At 38.5% G+C, this 21377-nt stretch overlaps 1 protein-coding gene across 1 annotated transcript; it reads right to left on the reverse strand.

Annotated features, from left to right (window-relative positions):
- Positions 1–957: 957 nt before the first annotated feature.
- LOC117338250 lies at positions 958–20956 on the reverse strand. Its single transcript, XM_033899521.1, has 11 exons — positions 20736–20956; positions 19643–19746; positions 17866–18038; positions 16385–16535; positions 15518–15684; positions 14606–14748; positions 11338–11546; positions 10944–11032; positions 10167–10362; positions 8417–8524; positions 958–1489 (listed from the first exon to the last, which is right to left on the reverse strand). Exons 2-11 carry the CDS (start codon positions 19727–19729, stop codon positions 1232–1234), a joined length of 1581 nt encoding a protein of 526 aa, XP_033755412.1. The 5' UTR covers positions 19730–19746; positions 20736–20956; the 3' UTR covers positions 958–1231.
- Between the last annotated feature and the right edge of the window lie 421 nt (positions 20957–21377).

Consider the following 21377-nt stretch of genomic DNA (forward strand, 5'->3'; position numbering starts at 1 on the left):
TTTCAAAATTATGGTTGCTATGGCAACTGGTCACTATATTGCTGGGTTATCTTAGTTAGCCTCTAATTAACAGTTCCAATTCATCATTGACTTGTGCAGATTGCGGGGGTATTAGTCAGCCATCCTGGCGACAGTTCTAGTTTACATGTGGTCAAGGTATGCAAATTAGGTTCTACCATAACAGTATCTGTATGCTTGAGACCACAGTAAAAGATTTTGAAAACAGTGATCACTTTATTTTAAATTTGAATTCACCTTGAATGAATGTACATACATGGCATATATTTAGGTAGGTAGGCCTTTGCATTTTCAGTCATATATGTCATTTCTTGCTACAGAATGATTACAGATTATATCGAAGTAAAATAACTAAATCTTTACGGGGTTTTTTTAAAAATCTTTACGGGGTTTTTTTCTCATTTTTTTTTCTTTTTCCTTGTTACAGTATTCATACATGTATTATCACGACTTTCGGCGAGGTTTTCCGTCAGACTTCTAGGAACATTGTATATTGTACTACAGAAGACAAACGGCCTATTTTTACGTTAGCATCATGTTTGTTGTAAACATACGATCATGACCTTACAATCTAGGACTAATTTCTTGTAACACGAATACCTCCTATTCATAAAGTAAAACTATTGACATGGTTCCGTGGAGTTCGAGTTAGTGGGGTTTTATTGTATTTACTATTCAAATACAGGAGTCTGGTGTGTGTCCTACTGTATAGACGGTGACATCTGTAGCAGTGGATTTCATTAAAATACAGGCACGAACGATTACTTAAGTATACAAACCACTACAGCTACATTGGTATATAATACCTGCACATACAGATAGTTCATAAATATATACCTGCACATACAAATAGTTCATAATGGTATACCTGCCCATAGATAGTTCATTACCTTAAACCTGCACATACAAATAGTTCATAATGGTATACCTGCACATAGATAGTATACCTGCACATATATACATGTAGTTCATGAACATATACCTGCACATAGATACATTTAGTTCATTACCGTATACCTGCACATAGATAATGCATAAACATATACATGCATATACAGATAATTAATACACATATCTGCACGTACAGATAGTTCATAAACATATACCTGCACGTACAGATAGTTCATAAACATATGCCTGCACATATTAGTTCTGCCTGGGACACTCCATAATATTTAGGACTGTGGAAAGAAACACTTTGACAGTATTTATATCAATATAAAATATCGTCGTGGTCTGCTTTGACGTGTGGCCCGAATTTCGACGAGTCATGTTGTTGCTTGCGAAGCTTTGTAGAGGACACTCCTGAAGAATACGGAAGGAATGTTACGGGCATCAGCTTCTCACAAAACTCGCGTGCGGGGAATGACTGCATGTCGTCACCTCTGACGTAGACACGGGAACAGCGGTCGTTCGTGTTGACGATACAGGATAGGAAAGGTGTGGGATCTGTCCCGGCGATACAGTACACCTGGGTGAAACAGAATGGGAAAATATCACTGTAAAAACCTGTGTATGTATATAGTTATTCCAGGAAAAAAAGCTTGGAAACAACTACTGGAAAATATGGTTCCTATATATGTAGATAACCGAACCACAGACAAATATGGGTGGGTTGCTGTCAGGTAAGTGGGAGATGGTGCTAGCCTGCTAGGGGATATATTAAACATCTGCCTGTGTCTGAACTACATTTTTCGTACATATTTCTAAAATCCTACTCTTCCTATATTGACATCTCAACCACAAATTGAACATTCTGCAACAGTACAATTCGTCAACTTGAACTGTTAGTATGAGAGGAAGCTTAGTTTAGTTTAGTTTATTTTGTTTAATGTCCTATTAACAGAAGATGAAGCTAACTCTTCCAGGTGGTATAATACTGAAATCACTGACACAAACAATTTTATTCTAGGGTAAGATTATCAGTTGTATTGTGTGGTTAGCGGGATGTAATTAGTTGTATTGTGCGGTTAGCGGGAGATTATCAGTTATATAGTGTGGTTAACGGGATGCATTCACCAGTATGCTTAACGTCATTGGGAACAGTTACCTCAAACTTTTTGTTATTGGCACAGGCAGAAGAATCGATTACTTACCACACCAGCTGTCTGTTTACTAACCACGTCGACTATCTATTTACTTTCCACGTCGACTGTCTGTTTACTTACCACGTCGACTATCTGTATACTTACCACGTCGACTGTCTGTTTACTTACCACGTCGACTGTCTGTTTACTTACCACGTCGACTGTCTGTTTACTTACCACGTCGACTGTCTGATTACTTACCACGTCGGCTGTCTGTTTACTTACCACGTCGACTATCTATTTACTTACCACGTCGACTGTCTGTTTACTTACAACGTCGACTGTCTGTATACTTACCACGTCGGCTGTCTGTTTACTTACCACGTCGACTGACTGTTTACTTACCACGTCGACTGTCTGTTTACTTACCACGTCGGCTGTCTGTTTACTTACCACGTCGACTGTCTGTTTACTTACCACGTCGATTGTCTGTTTACTTACCACGTCGGCTGTCTGTTTACTTACCACGTCGGCTATATGTTTACTTACCACGTCGACTGTTTACTTACCACGTCGGCTGTCTGTTTACTTACCACGTCGGCTATATGTTTACTTACCACGTCGACTGTCTATTTACTTACCACGTCGACTGTCTATTTACTTACCACGTCGGCTGTCTGTTTACTTACCACGTCGGCTATATGTTTACTTACCACGTCGGCTGTCTATTTACTTACCACGTCGACTGTCTATTTACTTACCACGTCGGCTATCTGTTTACTTACCACGTCGACTGTATGTTTACTTACCACGTCGACTGTCTGTTTACTTACCACGTCGGCTGTCTGTTTACTTACCACGTCGGCTATCTGTTTACTTACCACGTCGGCTGTCTTTACTTACCACGTCGGCTGTCTGTTTACTTACCACGTCGGCTGTCTATTTACTTACCACGTCGACTGTCTATTTACTTACCACGTCGGCTGTCTATTAACTTACCACGTCGGCTGTCTGTTTACTTACCACGTCGGCTATCTGTTTACTTACCACGTCGGCTGTATGTTTACTTACCACGTCGACTGTCTGTTTACTTACCACGTCGACTGACTGTTTACTTACCACGTCGACTGTCTGTTTACTTACCACGTCGGCTGTCTGTTTACTTACCACGTCGACTGTCTGTTTACTTACTACGTCGGCTGTCTTTACTTACCACGTCGGCTGTCTGTTTACTTACAACGTCGACTATCTGTTTACTTACGACGTCGACTATGTGTTTACTTACGACGTCGACTATCTGTTTACTTACCACGTCGGCTATCTGTTTACTTACGACGTCGACTATCTGTTTACTTACGACGTCGACTGTCTGTTTACTTACCACGTCGGCTATCTGTTTACTTACGACGTCGACTATCTGTTTACTTACGACGTCGACTGTCTGTTTACTTACGACGTCGAATGTCTGTTTACTTACCACGTCGGCTATCTGTTTACTTACGACGTCGACTATCTGTTTACTTACGACGTCGACTGTCTGTTTACTTACCACGTCGGCTATCTGTTTACTTACGACGTCGGCTGTCTTTACTTACCACGTCGGCTGTCTGTTTACTTACCACGTCGGCTGTCTATTTACTTACCACGTCGACTGTCTATTTACTTACCACGTCGGCTGTCTATTAACTTACCACGTCGGCTATCTGTTTACTTACCACGTCGGCTATCTGTTTACTTACCACGTCGGCTGTATGTTTACTTACCACGTCGACTGTCTGTTTACTTACCACGTCGGCTGTCTGTTTACTTACCACGTCGGCTATCTGTTTACTTACCACGTCGACTGACTGTTTACTTACCACGTCGACTGTCTGTTTACTTACCACGTCGGCTGTCTGTTTACTTACCACGTCGACTGTCTGTTTACTTACCACGTCGATTGTCTGTTTACTTACCACGTCGGCTGTCTGTTTACTTACCACGTCGGCTATATGTTTACTTACCACGTCGGCTGTCTGTTTACTTACCACGTCGGCTATATGTTTACTTACCACGTCGGCTGTCTATTTACTTACCACGTCGACTGTCTATTTACTTACCACGTCGGCTATCTGTTTACTTACCACGTCGGCTGTATGTTTACTTACCACGTCGACTGTCTGTTTACTTACCACGTCGGCTGTCTGTTTACTTACCACGTCGGCTATCTGTTTACTTACCACGTCGGCTGTCTTTACTTACCACGTCGGCTGTCTGTTTACTTACCACGTCGGCTGTCTATTTACTTACCACGTCGACTGTCTATTTACTTACCACGTCGGCTGTCTATTAACTTACCACGTCGGCTGTCTGTTTACTTACCACGTCGGCTATCTGTTTACTTACCACGTCGGCTGTATGTTTACTTACGACGTCGACTATCTGTTTACTTACGACGTCGAATGTCTGTTTACTTACCACGTCGGCTATCTGTTTACTTACGACGTCGACTATCTGTTTACTTACGACGTCGACTGTCTGTTTACTTACCACGTCGGCTATCTGTTTACTTACGACGTCGGCTGTCTTTACTTACCACGTCGGCTGTCTGTTTACTTACCACGTCGGCTGTCTGTTTACTTACCACGTCGACTGTCTATTTACTTACCACGTCGGCTGTCTATTAACGTACCACGTCGGCTATCTGTTTACTTACCACGTCGGCTATCTGTTTACTTACCACGTCGGCTGTATGTTTACTTACCACGTCGACTGTGTTTACTTACCACGTCGGCTGTCTGTTTACTTACCACGTCGGCTATCTGTTTACTTACCACGTCGACTGACTGTTTACTTACCACGTCGACTGTCTGTTTACTTACCACGTCGGCTGTCTGTTTACTTACCACGTCGACTGTCTGTTTACTTACCACGTCGATTGTCTGTTTACTTACCACGTCGACTGACTGTTTACTTACCACGTCGACTGTCTGTTTACTTACCACGTCGGCTGTCTGTTTACTTACCACGTCGACTGTCTGTTTACTTACCACGTCGATTGTCTGTTTACTTACCACGTCGACTGTCTGTTTACTTACCACGTCGGCTATATGTTTACTTACCACGTCGACTGTTTACTTACCACGTCGGCTGTCTGTTTACTTACCACGTCGGCTATATGTTTACTTACCACGTCGACTGTCTATTTACTTACCACGTCGACTGTCTATTTACTTACCACGTCGACTGTCTGTTTACTTACCACGTCGGCTGTCTGTTTACTTACCACGTCGGCTATCTGTTTACTTACCACGTCGACTGACTGTTTACTTACCACGTCGACTGTCTGTTTACTTACCACGTCGGCTGTCTGTTTACTTACCACGTCGACTGTCTGTTTACTTACCACGTCGATTGTCTGTTTACTTACCACGTCGGCTGTCTGTTTACTTACCACGTCGGCTATCTGTTTACTTACCACGTCGGCTATCTTTTTACTTACCACGTCGGCTATCTGTTTACTTACCACGTCGGCTATCTGTTTACTTACCACGTCGGCTATATGTTTACTTACCACGTCGACTGTCTGTTTACTTACCACGTCGGCTGTCTGTTTACTTACCACGTCGGCTATCTGTTTACTTACCACGTCGACTGACTGTTTACTTACCACGTCGACTGTCTGTTTACTTACCACGTCGACTGTCTGTTTACTTACCACGTCGATTGTCTGTTTACTTACCACGTCGATTGTCTGTTTACTTACCACGTCGGCTGTCTGTTTACTTACCACGTCGGCTATCTGTTTACTTACCACGTCGGCTATCTTTTTACTTACCACGTCGGCTATCTGTTTACTTACCACGTCGGCTATCTGTTTACTTACCACGTCGGCTATATGTTTACTTACCACGTCGACTGTCTGTTTACTTACCACGTCGGCTGTCTGTTTACTTACCACGTCGGCTATCTGTTTACTTACCACGTCGACTGACTGTTTACTTACCACGTCGACTGTCTGTTTACTTACCACGTCGACTGTCTGTTTACTTACCACGTCGATTGTCTGTTTACTTACCACGTCGGCTGTCTGTTTACTTACCACGTCGGCTATATGTTTACTTACCACGTCGACTGTTTACTTACCACGTCGGCTGTCTGTTTACTTACCACGTCGGCTATATGTTTACTTACCACGTCGACTGTCTATTTACTTACCACGTCGACTGTCTATTTACTTACCACGTCGGCTGTCTGTTTACTTACCACGTCGGCTATATGTTTACTTACCACGTCGGCTGTCTATTTACTTACCACGTCGACTGTCTATTTACTTACCACGTCGGCTATCTGTTTACTTACCACGTCGGCTATATGTTTACTTACCACGTCGACTGTCTATTTACTTACCACGTCGACTGTCTATTTACTTACCACGTCGGCTGTCTGTTTACTTACCACGTCGGCTATATGTTTACTTACCACGTCGGCTGTCTATTTACTTACCACGTCGGCTATCTGTTTACTTACCACGTCGGCTGTATGTTTACTTACCACGTCGACTGTCTGTTTACTTACCACGTCGGCTGTCTGTTTACTTACCACGTCGGCTATCTGTTTACTTACCACGTCGGCTGTCTTTACTTACCACGTCGGCTGTCTGTTTACTTACCACGTCGGCTGTCTATTTACTTACCACGTCGACTGTCTATTTACTTACCACGTCGGCTGTCTATTAACTTACCACGTCGGCTGTCCGTTTACTTACCACGTCGGCTATCTGTTTACTTACCACGTCGGCTGTATGTTTACTTACCACGTCGACTGTCTGTTTACTTACCACGTCGACTGACTGTTTACTTACCACGTCGACTGTCTGTTTACTTACCACGTCGGCTGTCTGTTTACTTACCACGTCGACTGTCTGTTTACTTACCACGTCGATTGTCTGTTTACTTACCACGTCGACTGTCTGTATACTTACTACGTCGGCTGTCTTTACTTACCACGTCGGCTGTCTGTTTACTTACAACGTCGACTATCTGTTTACTTACGACGTCGACTATGTGTTTACTTACGACGTCGACTATCTGTTTACTTACCACGTCGGCTATCTGTTTACTTACGACGTCGACTATCTGTTTACTTACGACGTCGACTGTCTGTTTACTTACGACGTCGAATGTCTGTTTACTTACCACGTCGGCTATCTGTTTACTTACGACGTCGACTATCTGTTTACTTACGACGTCGACTGTCTGTTTACTTACCACGTCGGCTATCTGTTTACTTACGACGTCGGCTGTCTTTACTTACCACGTCGGCTGTCTGTTTACTTACCACGTCGGCTGTCTATTTACTTACCACGTCGACTGTCTATTTACTTACCACGTCGGCTGTCTATTAACTTACCACGTCGGCTATCTGTTTACTTACCACGTCGGCTATCTGTTTACTTACCACGTCGGCTGTATGTTTACTTACCACGTCGACTGTCTGTTTACTTACCACGTCGGCTGTCTGTTTACTTACCACGTCGGCTATCTGTTTACTTACCACGTCGACTGACTGTTTACTTACCACGTCGGCTGTCTGTTTACTTACCACGTCGGCTGTCTGTTTACTTACCACGTCGACTGTCTGTTTACTTACCACGTCGATTGTCTGTTTACTTACCACGTCGGCTGTCTGTTTACTTACCACGTCGGCTATATGTTTACTTACCACGTCGACTGTTTACTTACCACGTCGGCTGTCTGTTTACTTACCATGTCGGCTATATGTTTACTTACCACGTCGACTGTCTATTTACTTACCACGTCGACTGTCTATTTACTTACCACGTCGGCTGTCTGTTTACTTACCACGTCGGCTATATGTTTACTTACCACGTCGGCTGTCTATTTACTTACCACGTCGACTGTCTATTTACTTACCACGTCGACTGACTGTTTACTTACCACGTCGGCTGTCTATTTACTTACCACGTCGGCTGTCTATTAGCTTACCACGTCGGCTATCTGTTTACTTACCACGTAGGCTGTATGTTTACTTACCACGTCGACTGTCTGTTTACTTACCACGTCGGCTGTCTGTTTACTTACCACGTCGGCTGTCTGTTTACTTACCACGTCGGCTATCTGTTTACTTACCACGTCGACTGACTGTTTACTTACCACGTCGACTGTCTGTTTACTTACCACGTCGGTTATCTGTTTACTTACCAAGTCGGCTCTATGTTTACTTACCACGTCGGCTGTCTGTTTACTTACCACGTCGGTTATCTGTTTACTTACCAAGTCGGCTGTATGTTTACTTACCACGTCGGCTATATGTTTACTTACCACGTCGGCTGTCTGTTTACTTACCACGTCGACTGTCTGTTTACTTACCACGTCGGCTATCTGTTTCACGTTAAACATCCGCCTCTCTGTACTATCGATTGGGACTCGCTTCTTCAGTTTGAAAATACTCCTGCTGTCGTGAACTCCTACTATCACCTGTTAATATACAACACGTGACAGTCACGTGATTTATGAGATATAGCGAATACCTACCTTATGTATTTCATTTTCAAGCGAGATTTATGAATCCCGCCTCGTTAAGTTAACTAACGGGCTAAAATAAACTTTCAGTACGAATATTATGCATATACTTTACAAAAACTTTTTCTTGCACATCAATAAGCCTACATGTATATGCTGAATATTCATAAAAAAAACATCATCATTTTGTTGGGCTACGATGTAATATTCACGTGACGTTATGTCAAACAATTAAAAACACAAATTTAAGCTGGAGTTTTCACCACAAGAGAAACTCAAGTAGGTTTTAGTGATAAATGCTCTATAGATAAAAAAAAAATATATAACTTATAAACCACTTATCGGTATTCGTCTTGTTTTCCGCAATAAAGAATATCCAGGTGATTGAAATGCTTAACAAACAAATGGTACCTGTTCTTGGTTTAACATTATATATAATTACATTGTATATATAAATATTCTTCTATCGAACAAATATTGAAGGTTGAGAATTCTTACCTGTATAAGTATAGTACTTGTATACATATTGTCATATGACAGTTAAAATTCACGTACGTACCAGTTAAGAGAAATTTCTTCTTCGTTTTTGATTGGTTACATTGAAATCCAATTTCTTGCTTATGAACTTGCTATTTAGATTTCAAAAGAACGTGGCAGACGTTTAGTATCAGCTAACTGTTGTTGGTGTTAAAATGGCGATTCTTATTGTCCTACAACTGATCCAACAAAATCCGACAGAACGCAAAACCAATAGAATCTGCGATTGTCATTAACAGGAAGAAGACCGCTTACATTTGCCAATATCTAAAGCCCAAAACAGTACCACCCTTATCCTCAAGATATTTCGGCCTTTTGGATGAGACTTAAAGAACTAGGAAACATGGACAGGAAAATGCTACAAACTCGATGTAAGATACAATTTGAGTGCTTCTACTTTGAATGACCACATCTTGAAACGAGTTTCATTCATATCAGGGTATTCTAAGATCTGAAAAGGAAAGCGCATCAACTACGCATGTTAAAAGCTAATTCTACACTTGGATTCCTACGACGAAACTTATAATACGACCCAAAAAATGGAATATGGAGCAAGATTTGGGATCCTTATAGGGCCAAGGAGAACTTCAGCACGCGTGCAAGGACGTGATGCAAGATTCAGAAGTCAGGTGTAAGGTGTATGGTGTAAGATCTAAATCTTCCACAACTCATGGCCAGAATACTACACTTACGTCTCATATTGTTTTACAGAGCAATAGAACTGTAGATAACGGCAATACCACCAATCGCAACATCTCGGGAAAATTTCCGGCAACACTCGAAAATTGTAATTTCCGGCAACACTCGGAAATCTGAGTAGATTTCCGAGTGTTGCCGGAAATTTCCCCGAGATGTTGCGATTGCAATACCACCTGACTACGAAAAGCAAAAGAAGAGAATCAAGGCAAAAAAAAATTTGTGAACTCTAAAACATCCAACATGTGATATCATTTAAGAAACATCAAATCAGTAGATATTCCACTTGGAAAACCTGAACAGTATAGTAAGTCATTTTGTGCACAGTGCATTTTTAAGATGTCTGCTGTTTCGATAAACTCACGTGTTTTCCGATGGCTTTTAACCGGTGCAGCAAACGGCGGTGACCGTCATGGAAAAGGTCGAAACATCCGATCGAGAACACCTTGTCTACTCGTCCATCCAGTCCTATAGAGGGAACCGAGTTCTGTCTGACCAGACGATGCATAACGTCCTTCAAATGAGGGTCAGTCTCCAGCATCTCTTCATACGAAGGGAAACTTCACCAAATCGAGAGACAGAATGATAATTATACAACCATAATGAAAATAATAGCATTGATATCGCTATCATCGATAAATATTTATTCTATCAACAAAATATAATCAACGTTACGGGGAGGGGGCGAAGTTTTTTTTTAAATGCAAAGCGAAATAAATAATCTAAATTCAAACGATCTCAAACGATAGCATATTTAGGAATGAATCGAATTGAGTAAACGTTTAGTAAAGATTCAGTATGAAATTTGTCTTGATTTAGAGATCTACTAACCTAAAAATTCTCTAAAAATTAGTATTATAACCAGAAGCAGACGCCTGGATGGTTTTTAACAAGCAAGATTAAATCATAAGAAAAGGATAAATCCAGAACAAATTTGTGTAATGCCAGGTTCTCAATATGAGAACAGCGATAAACCTGACGGGTGTACATGCAGGTCCCGCTTAATATTTTGAGTAGTTGATGAAAGAATAAATACTTCGAATTCTCTGACAAATTCATTAATAGTGTCCAAGTATTATTTTGGAGTGGGAATGGTATTGATGTTCTTATTTTTTTAAGTGACACTCTCTAGATCTTGTACCTGTTATCACCGGTCTCTTCATAGGAGATAGTTCTGTCGAATTTAACAGCCGTTGGTTTTCCTGGGAGAGGAGGAACTGTGTCTTCTCCCTATTGAACAAGGTATTCGTTTATTTTGTAAGATAAAAAATCACATTAAAATTCTTTGTCATCTTATTTAATGACGCTCCCCATGTATCATGATGCGTGTGAATATTTAAGTTTGAAACACTCGAAAGGAGCAGCGAAAGTATGTTAGGGGAAAAAATACGAAAAAAATTACGATTGCAAAAAGTCATATCTGTAAAATGAGTATAGTCACAGTATTTTGCAGTGGTCATAGAAGCAAACATCACGTGACCAAAATAGTAAACAAAGTCACGTGTGTTCGAACAGACACGTGACTCAGAACATACGGGTTTTCTACGTTCCTCTTCGTCTGTTCTTCTTTCATTGTCGTTAGATGTTGACGTTTTCCGTTGTCGCTTTTTCTCATTCGTCTGAACTGTAGAGCCTGGCTCCTCTATCTTCGTCTTAGTATTTTTCCTGGCATTCAGTTTATGACATAACGACGCATGCGCGAGTCGGACGGACAGAAGTAGACACGTGATGCCAAAAATGCCAGCTGTGAATAATGGAGAATATTTTTGTCTCAAATCGAGTGCAACTTTTTGAAATATCAGCTGGGGGAGAGATTAGAAACGTGCTTTTTTTTTTAGATAAATTGATTAATTATCTTAATCTTCAATGTTACTTAAGAAGTATATACAGCACATACACTCCCTGTAATGTACTTCATATTGAAAAGATATAAAGTGAAGCTTAATATTTTGGGTGTCAATAGTGTAAAGTTTAACAATTGGAGGGTGATGGTAGTGTAAAGTATGTAACGTTTGGAGGGCAGTATTTATGTAAAGTATGTAACTTTTGGTGGGTGGTAATAGTGTTAAGTATATAACTTTTGGAGGGGAGTAATGTAAAGTATGTAACTTTTGGAGGGCGATTATTATGTAAAGTATGTAAAATTTGGAGGGCGGTGATAGTGTAAAGTATGTACATGTATAACTGTTGGTGGGGGTAATTATGTAAAGTATGTAACTTTTGGTGGGTGGTAATAGTGTAAATATTTAACTTTTGGAGGGGAGTATTTATGTAAAGTATGTAATTTTTGGTGTGTGGTAATAATGTAAATATGTAACTTTTGGAGAGCAGTATTTATGTAAAGTATGTAATTTTTGGTGGGTGGTAATAGTGTAAATTATGTAACTTTTGGAGGTGGGATAGTGTTAAGTTGTACTTTTGGAGGGTGATATTAGTTAAATATGTAAAATTTGGGGGTGGTAATAGTTTTACATGTATAACTGTTGGTGGGTGGTAATAATATAAAATATGTTACTTTTGGAGGGCAGTGATAGTGTAAGTATGTAACATTTGGAGGGCGGTGATAGTGTAAAGTATGTAACATTTGGAGGGTGGTGATAGTGTTAAGTTTGTAACATTTGTAGGGTGGTAATAGTGTTAAGTTTGTAACATTTGGAGGGCGGTGATAGTGTAAAGTATGTACCATTTGGAGGGTGGTAATAGTGTTAAGTTTGTACCATTTGGAGGGTGGTGATAGTGTAAAGTATGTAACTTTTGGAGGGTGGTAATAGTGTAAAGTATGTAATTTTTGGAGGGTGGTAATAGTGTTAAGTTTGTAACATTTGTAGGGTGGTAATAGTGTTAAGTTTGTACCACTTGGAGGGCGGTATTAGTGTAAAGTATGTAATTTTTGGAGGGTGGTAATAGTGTAAAGTATGTAATTTTTGGAGGGTGGTAATAGTGTTAAGTTTGTACCATTTGGAGGGTGGTAATAGTGTTAAGTTTGTAACATTTGGAGGGTGGTAATAGTGTTAATTATGTAACATTTGGAGGGTGGTAATAGTGTTAATTATGTACCATTTGGAGGTTGGTAATAGTGTTAAGTTTGTACCATTTGGAGGGTGGTAATAGTGTTAAGTATGTAACTTTTGGAGGGTGGTAATAGTGTTAAGTTTGTACCATTTGGAGGTTGGTAATAGTGTTAATTATGTAACATTTGGAGGGTGGTAATAGTGTAAATTATGTAACATTTGGAGGGTGGTAATAGTGTAAAGTATGTACCATTTGGAGGGTGGTAATATTGTAAAGTATGTAACTTTTGGAGGGTGGTAATAGTGTTAAGTTTGTACCATTTGGAGGGTGGTAATGATGTAAAGTATGTAACTGTGGGAAGGTGGTAATGGTGTAAAGTAAAGTATGTATCATTTTGAGGATGGTAATAGTGTAAAGTATGTATCGTTTGGAGGGTGGTAATAGTGTAAAGTATGTAACATTTGGAGGGTGGTAATAGTGTTAAGTTTGTACCATTTGGAGGGTGGTAATAGTGTTAAGTTTGTAACATTTGGAGGGTGGTAATAGTGTTAAGTTTGTACCATTTGGAGGGTGGTAATAGTGTAAAGTATGTAACATTTGGAGGGTGGTAATAGTGTTAAGTTTGTAACATTTGGAGGGTGGTGATAGTGTTAAGTATGTACCTTTTGGAGGGCGGTATTAGTGTAAAGTATGTAATTTTTGGAGGGTGGTAATAGTGTAAATTATGTAACATTTGGAGGGTGGTAATAGTGTTAATTATGTAACATTTGGAGGTTGGTAATAGTGTTAATTATGTAACATTTGGAGGGTGGTAATAGTGTTAATTATGTAACATTTGGAGGTTGGTAATAGTGTTAAGTTTGTAACATTTGGAGGGTGGTAATAGTGTTAAGTTTGTAACATTTGGAGGGTGGTAATAGTGTAAAGTATGTAACATTTGGAGGGTGGTAATAGTGTTAATTATGTAACATTTGGAGGGTGGTAATAGTGTAAAGTATGTACCATTTGGAGGGTGGTAATAGTGTTAAGTTTGTAACATTTGGAGGGTGGTAATAGTGTTAATTATGTAACATTTGGAGGGTGGTAATAGGGTAAAGTAGGTAACTGTTGGAGGGTGGTAATAGTGTAAAGTATGTAACTGTTAGAGACGGTAATAGTGTTAAGTTTGTACCTTTTGGAGGGTGGTAATAGTGTAAAGTATGTAACATTTGGAGGGTGGTAATAGTGTTAATTATGTAACATTTGGAGGGTGGTAATAGTGTTAAGTTTGTAACATTTGGAGGGTGGTAATAGTGTTAATTATGTAACATTGGAGGGTGGTAATAGTGTAAATTATGTAACATTTGGAGGGTGGTAATAGTGTAAATTATGTAACATTTGGAGGGTGGTAATAGTGTAAAGTATGTAACTTTTGGAGGGTGGTAATAGTGTAAATTATGTAACATTTGGAGGGTGGTAATAGTGTAAAGTATGTAACTTTTGGAGGGCGGTTACAATGTAAAGTATGTAACTTTTGGAGGGTGGTTATTATGTAAAGTATGTAACTTTTGGAGGGTGGTTATTATGTAAAATATGTAACTTTTGGAGGGTGGTTATTATGTAAAGTATGTTACATTTTAAATTGTATAAAAATTTACAACAGTCTATATTTGTTTCCAATCGATCATAACTACACTTTGTCAGAGATGTAGCATATCTTAACGTACAAAATGTATACAAAAAATTTCGATATGAATTGAAAAAGTAAAAAAAAAAAAAAACAATTATACTGAAAAGGGACAATTTACTTACGGATACAAGTCGTGGTGTTGCTGGAGCCCTGAGATAGGCAGAGAAATGCTATTCCCATAGACTCAAGTTTTTCCTTCAGTTTTCCTTCCATGACAGCCGCTGTGTTCCCTGTGTTGTCTGAGGTTGTATGTATTCTATATTCTCTGGAAAAAAATTAGTTTTTTTCTAAATCCAAGAATCAGAATCCTGGTTTTCACAACCTCAGAATATTTGATTTCAACTCCCCCCCCCCCCCCCCCCCCCCCTTCTTTTCAAAGTTTTCCGGGCTCATTTTGGGTGACTTATCGGTAGATACAACCCCCTCCCAACCTCTCCATCGAAAATTAAAAAGAACAGTGTTTAAAATATACACAGAAATTTCGTTAATGTCTGGAAATTATTTTCTTGTCTGTTGCCTAAAGTCTCCTTCAATCACACTGCGCATACGTATCAATTGGAGTCTGGTTGAACATGCAAGATACAAATCTATCCCAGAGTTCCATGGGCAAGATGGCCGCTATGCGCTCTGAAAGAGATCGATAAATGTGTCTTACCTCACAGGGGCTCGGTTTCGGGTCTTTTAGTAACATATGACATCAGTAAACAACCACAACACTATAAATTAAGTATTCGTATACATTCTAAAACCTTATAAAAAAATCGGGGTTATCGGTTTTATATAGGGATTGGATTTCACTTTTATGTTAACCATGCTTTTATGGAGCAATTCCTCTAAGAATATATTCTATGGTAAACAAATCGGTCTGGTATTGTTATATAGTGACAAAACTTTGCAAGTGTAAATATACATCGATAACCCCGATTTTTTTATAAGGTTTTAGAATGTATACGAATACTTAATTTATAGTGTTGTGGTTGTTTACTGATGTCATATGTTACTAAAAGACCCGAAACCGAGCCCCTGTGTCTTACCTTTGATAGAAGGCCCTGAAGTAGTCTTGTACTCGTACAACCCCTATGACGAACTCGTATCCCATGATGAGAATACACGAGGAAAGTAACAACAATGTCTCTTGGATAGTCATCGGGGCAAAATCGGTTACCATCAGGATCGACCAGAGACACAGGACATTGACAATCTATAATGGCGTAAAATATGATATTTGTATTTTATATATTATTTTATATATGGGTTTTAGTTATGGATATCATTATCCTGATTGAAATAAGCAGTTCTATTGGCTAAAATTATATCGTAGTCCAGTAACATAATATATGACGTCACTTTTTGTAACGTCGATGCTGATTGGCTAGAAGATTTGCGTAGTAATTTTCTCAGAGGAAAAAGTCAGTTTAAAAACGTTTGAAATCTTGAGTCATATAAGTATAAATAAATGTTTTGATTTATGCAAAAAATGGCGGTGACAAAGCCTTTCAGGGAGGGAAAGTTAACATATAGTGGCACACGAGTATTTAGGATGGACATATTTCAGGGGTGCCGGAAGCGGAAGTGAACATAACCTTATTCCAGGGGTGCTGGGAGCGGAAATGAATGCATACCCTTTGTGACAAGGATCGAAAGTGAACGCAACCAGTACCGAGGATGGACATATTCCAGGGGTGTAAAGAGAGTGAAAATAAAGGTGACCACTGTAGTATCGAGGATGGACATATTCCCAGGGGTGTAGAGAGTGAAAGTGCACGTGACCACTGGAGTATCGAGGATGGACGTATTCCAGGGGTGCAGAGAACGGAGACCTGAGAAGAAAGAGAAGAGGGCTACACCGGAAGTGTTCTTTGCATAATCTGTGGTAGTCATAATTAAATTCCCTGTCAAACCTTGTCGCAAAAGGCGTCCATGAAGCCTCCCAGCAAAGGGTCATCAATTTGTCCGAACATTTTCCTGTGCTGTTTCGCGACAATCCCGTCCACGTGGTCCAGGAAGTCGTGAAGTACCACCAGCAGAAATCCCGTAATAGGGTACTCATACCTGTTGAAGGTAGGGAATCGAGGTACATTTCTCTAGTGTTTTACTAAATCAATATGGCAGTTGTCGTCGATGAAGCAAAAGACGATCATTCTTCCGGAACGTGCGGTCTTAGTATCATTATACCTTTCAAGGGTCTCGAGGCAAATCTGTAATTTTGTTCATATTTCCCCCTGTCGTATCAATTTCGAGCTAGAATTACTGTTTCTTTAAAGTTGGCACTCTCTGCTGTTTAAATACAGCCAAACCTCGTTAACTCGAAGTCATCGGGTTCGTGGGGAAAAAAACTTCGAGTTATCCGAGTCTTCGAGTTAACAGAGTTTCAAGGTATCTCTGATTGGCTGTTTATTTTTGTCGGACTTTATCGGGGAATTTAATGTCAGACCTACATACCTTAACGGGCAAATGAATTTGTGTATACTTGTGTACTTACATTGTTAAGTATTCGTTTGTAAAGTTCAAGTCGTTCATAGATAAATTACGCAAAATATAATCTTCAAGTTAACCTTTCATCTCCGTGTTGTAATGAGAACACGGTGGTCATAGAAAATCAAACCAGGATTGACTTACTGCACTGTTGGTAATATTAGCGGGGGATTTAATTTCGCTATATTCGCCGTCATTAAGGAAAACGCGAAAATAATTACCTAGTGAATATCCAAAGCATGGATTGTGAACATACATTATATTCCTGTACACACATTCACACCCAAATGAAATGTTGCGCGAAATTTTCACACCGCGAATTATATCTGACGATGACAACCGCGAAATATTAGCCCTGTGAAATTCAAACGATAGTTCCAGGGCCCTTGGTACAAACACATACCTAGCACAGAGACCTGATTAAATTGCTACAGTCTGTGTGTATTTCAATATATTTGTTTGTGTGCTGGGTTTATCGTTCTGTGAACAGCCAAGGTCATTTCAAGACGGGGTCTCCTTGTAGTAGTTGGTGACTACTTCACTGAACAACATATGAGAGGCCCGCCAAATGTTATCTAGAGTAAATAGGGTAAAATGTTTTGCCGAAGGACAAAACCATAACAGCACAGACCGGCCCGGTTCTCAGCTTCCCGAGAAACACAAACCGACACTGGTAGGGAGGTTCGAACCAGGCACCTCGGATCTACACCCGAGGTCACGTGGCCAGCGCTCTTAATCGATTGAGCTGTCGTAGCCCATCGTAATAACTTCAGATATCCACCTAGCCCTCTATAGGCATCTAATATATAGTATACACACTATAGGGAATTATTCAAATTACACAAACCAAGGAATCTCGTGTCCCTGTTGATGGGTCTATCTAAGCCACATATATATAACAGCTTACTTGAGGCTAACAGCTATAGGGATGACCAGCAGAGTACGCGACCATGATATTATGTTGGCCGTGAAAACATCGTAGGTGTGTCCGTTGATGGTCAAGGAGCGGGGAATTGTGGCCACCACGGGAGAGAGGCCTCTTTGTAACGGCGTGTATACATACAAGTCGTAAAAATCTATCTGGAAATAAAACAAGAGGTATATACATCTTAAAAAACCTTCTAGGGCAATACAATTTGCAGTAATTTAAAGTATATTTGATCAAAATCAACGATGATTTCAAAGATTTCAGTAAATATATGTATATTTCATAACATTGGCCAATACTGCCGTTAGAAAAACATTGTTGTTAAGTATGGAACATGCTTATTTATAATATTATATAAAATGCCATATGAAAACGCGGTTATGTAGAAAACAAATGAGAATAACTCTCAGCCACCAAGATTTGATTCCGAAACTTGGCAGAAATGGCTGATATATTTCTATTGCACCATAAAATAGTTAGATGAAAAAAAGTTACAATAGAGATACGTAGTAGATAGTTGATATTTCACAATCAAAATTCTCAGACACGTTTCAGTAAGTTCAGATTCAGATTCTTTTATTTCTTTGTGTTTTTCAACACATCAGAGAGAAGACATTACAAAACAATACAATCTAATATAGTATGACATAATACAATGTAATATAGTATGACACAATACAATGTAATATAGTATGACACAATACAATGTAATATAGTATGACACAATACAATGTAATATAGTATTACACAATACAATGTAATATAGTATTACACAATACAATGTGATATAGTATGACACAATACAATATGATATAGTATGACACAATACAATGTGATATAGTATGACACAATACAATGTAATATAGTATGACACAATACAATGTAATATAGTATGACACAATACAATGTAATATAGTATGACACAATACAATGTAATATAGTATGACACAATATAATGTAATATAGTATGACACAATACAATGTAATATAGTATGACACAATACAATGTAATATAGTATGACACAATACAATGTAATATAGTATGACACAATACAATGTAATATAGTATGACACAATACAATGTAATATAGTATGACACAATACAATGTAATATAGTATGACACAATACAATGTAATATAGTATGACAATACAATGTAATATAGTATTACACAATACAATGTGATATAGTATGACACAATACAATGTGATATAGTATGACACAATACAATGTGATATAGTATGACACAATACAATGTGATATAGTATGACACAATACAATATGATATAGTATGACACAATACAATGTGATATAGTATGACACAATACAATGTGATATAGTATGACACAATACAATGTGATATAGTATGACACAATACAATGTGATATAGTATGACACAATACAATGTGATATAGTATGACACAATACAATGTGATATAGTATGACACAATACAATATGATATAGTATGACACAATACAATGTAATATAGTATTACACAATACAATGTAATATAGTATGACACAATACAATGTAATATAGTATGACGCAATACACAATTACAAAAGTACGTGTCCATTACGCTTAATAGTCTAACATATATGTATACGTACACTTTAGTATTACTATATATTATAAAAATGGAACATAACGTCATTATGACAGTACACAATAGTTCATGTACGTTATAAAGTTCACTGGTGACTCGTGCGGGGCAATCGATATGCCAACATATCATGTAAAGTTTCGTCTTACCTACCATCAGAAATAGGAAGACTTCTATCACTTTGGCAAATTGTCCAAGCATTGTTAAAGGAAGCCAGAGGAACGACTCAATTAGCGCCATTTTTCTTTTGCGGTGACCTAGAAACATATATAGATTCTTACAAAAGACCATGAAATTATTCTCGTGCTGAAACACGAAATTTATGCCAATTTCCTTTTAACTCACTTAATTAAATCATGAAATAGTAGTTTGAAAGAAAAACCTAAACACCGAAAATAATATCTCACTTGAAAGTGTTTCCGACATTCCTTAACGATCGTTAAAAAAAATATATTAATACAGATACCAGATTTATCATCAAAAGTATTTGGTTACAAAATTTGTATTTGAGAATGGGTACAGTTTCATGAATACTGGCCCAGGTGTTCCGAAAGTGTAAGCTATACATGTGTACGTTAATTTTGTCTAGTACAGTTGTTTCCGTCAAACATCCGCTCAGATAAGTTATCGGATCTGATAATAGTGTTTATTATTACTCGCACGGATATGATGACCGAGATTTAAACATGTTGATAAACTTATTACGGGCTCGTCTGGAATGCTCAGTATTCTACTCACCGCTTAATCGCCATAGTAACGAAAATATGTAATATTTTACTTATATCCTTGTAGAAAGTGAGACAATCAGTTTGATGACCCCGCCACGAACTTATCGGGGATATATGGACAAAGATTCGTTGAAATTGACACAAATTTCTGCTGTACATTGTGAATTAAAATCACTGATTTGACTTAATTCTGATTTATCTCAAACTTTGTAAGAATTTATTGCCTCTGGTAACTCGGGGGATTTATTACAATCTGATTAAAATAATCAGCTCGTGGTTTCGTAACTATGGTGCTACCGTAGCCAGATGATTTCAACATTAAATAAGATTTTAAATAAATATTGACACTATGAATTTTTGGCTAAATTAATATTGAACTGTTTCCATCAAAGCTGCATTGGTCAAAAGCGTACCATTTTACGAACAAATGATTTTTATTACAGATTGATAAGTCTGTAAAATATATTGCGACACTTCCAAGAGAATAACTATCGTAGTATATATAATACTGGACTTACCCGACAATATTCGTCCCGACAGTTCTACACAGCCAGCGATACCTCTGGGTACAGGTCCACCCGTATATATCAACTTAATGTACTTGAACTTCTCCTGAAGACACTGATTTACACTCTATCTAAACTTATCTCTGATAACACTCAACCTGTATGATGATAACGCGCACGTGGGACGGATCTTCGCACGTGACGATATATGCAAATGTGAATGTGTGTTGTACCAGTCAATCGCTATTATCATATGCTGTGACTAGTAAACTATATTATGCCAAAAAATAAAAACAAAAACAAACAAAAAAGCGAAAAAACAACAAAAAAAACAACACAAAACAAACAGACAGACAAAAAAAAAAAAAAAAAAAAACAAGTCCATGACCTAATACTAATTCTTCATGTATTATATGATTTATTATTATTTATTATTTATTCATTGATAACTTTTGTTTGTGTGTACATGTACCTGTATTACGGAAAGAGCATAAATATTGTGATAACTTTTGCTTTATTCGTCATGTCGAATACTTTGACACCGGCGATAAAACATGTTAAAACAAATATATGGGTATGAAGTGGCAAAGATAACAGTGAATAAATATCTGCACAAAGTATTTAAATAGACGAAGAAAAATAGTGAACAAATAA

The sequence above is a fragment of the Pecten maximus genome, chromosome 11, assembly GCF_902652985.1.
Source record: "Pecten maximus chromosome 11, xPecMax1.1, whole genome shotgun sequence".
In the NCBI taxonomy this organism is placed as follows: Eukaryota; Metazoa; Mollusca; class Bivalvia; order Pectinida; family Pectinidae; genus Pecten; species Pecten maximus.

Excerpts from the sequence above, each read along its gene's own strand:
- LOC117338250 (XM_033899521.1), bottom strand. The coding sequence starts at position 19,729 with ATGGCGCTAATTGAGTCGTTCCTCTGGCTTCCTTTAACAATGCTTGGA. Across the intron at positions 18,039-19,642 it reads AAGTCTTCCTATTTCTGATG|ATAGATTTTTACGACTTGTA; the intron begins GTAGGTAAGACG and ends TTTTATTTCCAG. Across the intron at positions 14,749-15,517 it reads TTCAGGGCCTTCTATCAAAG|AGAATATAGAATACATACAA; the intron begins GTAAGACACAGG and ends ATTTTTTTCCAG.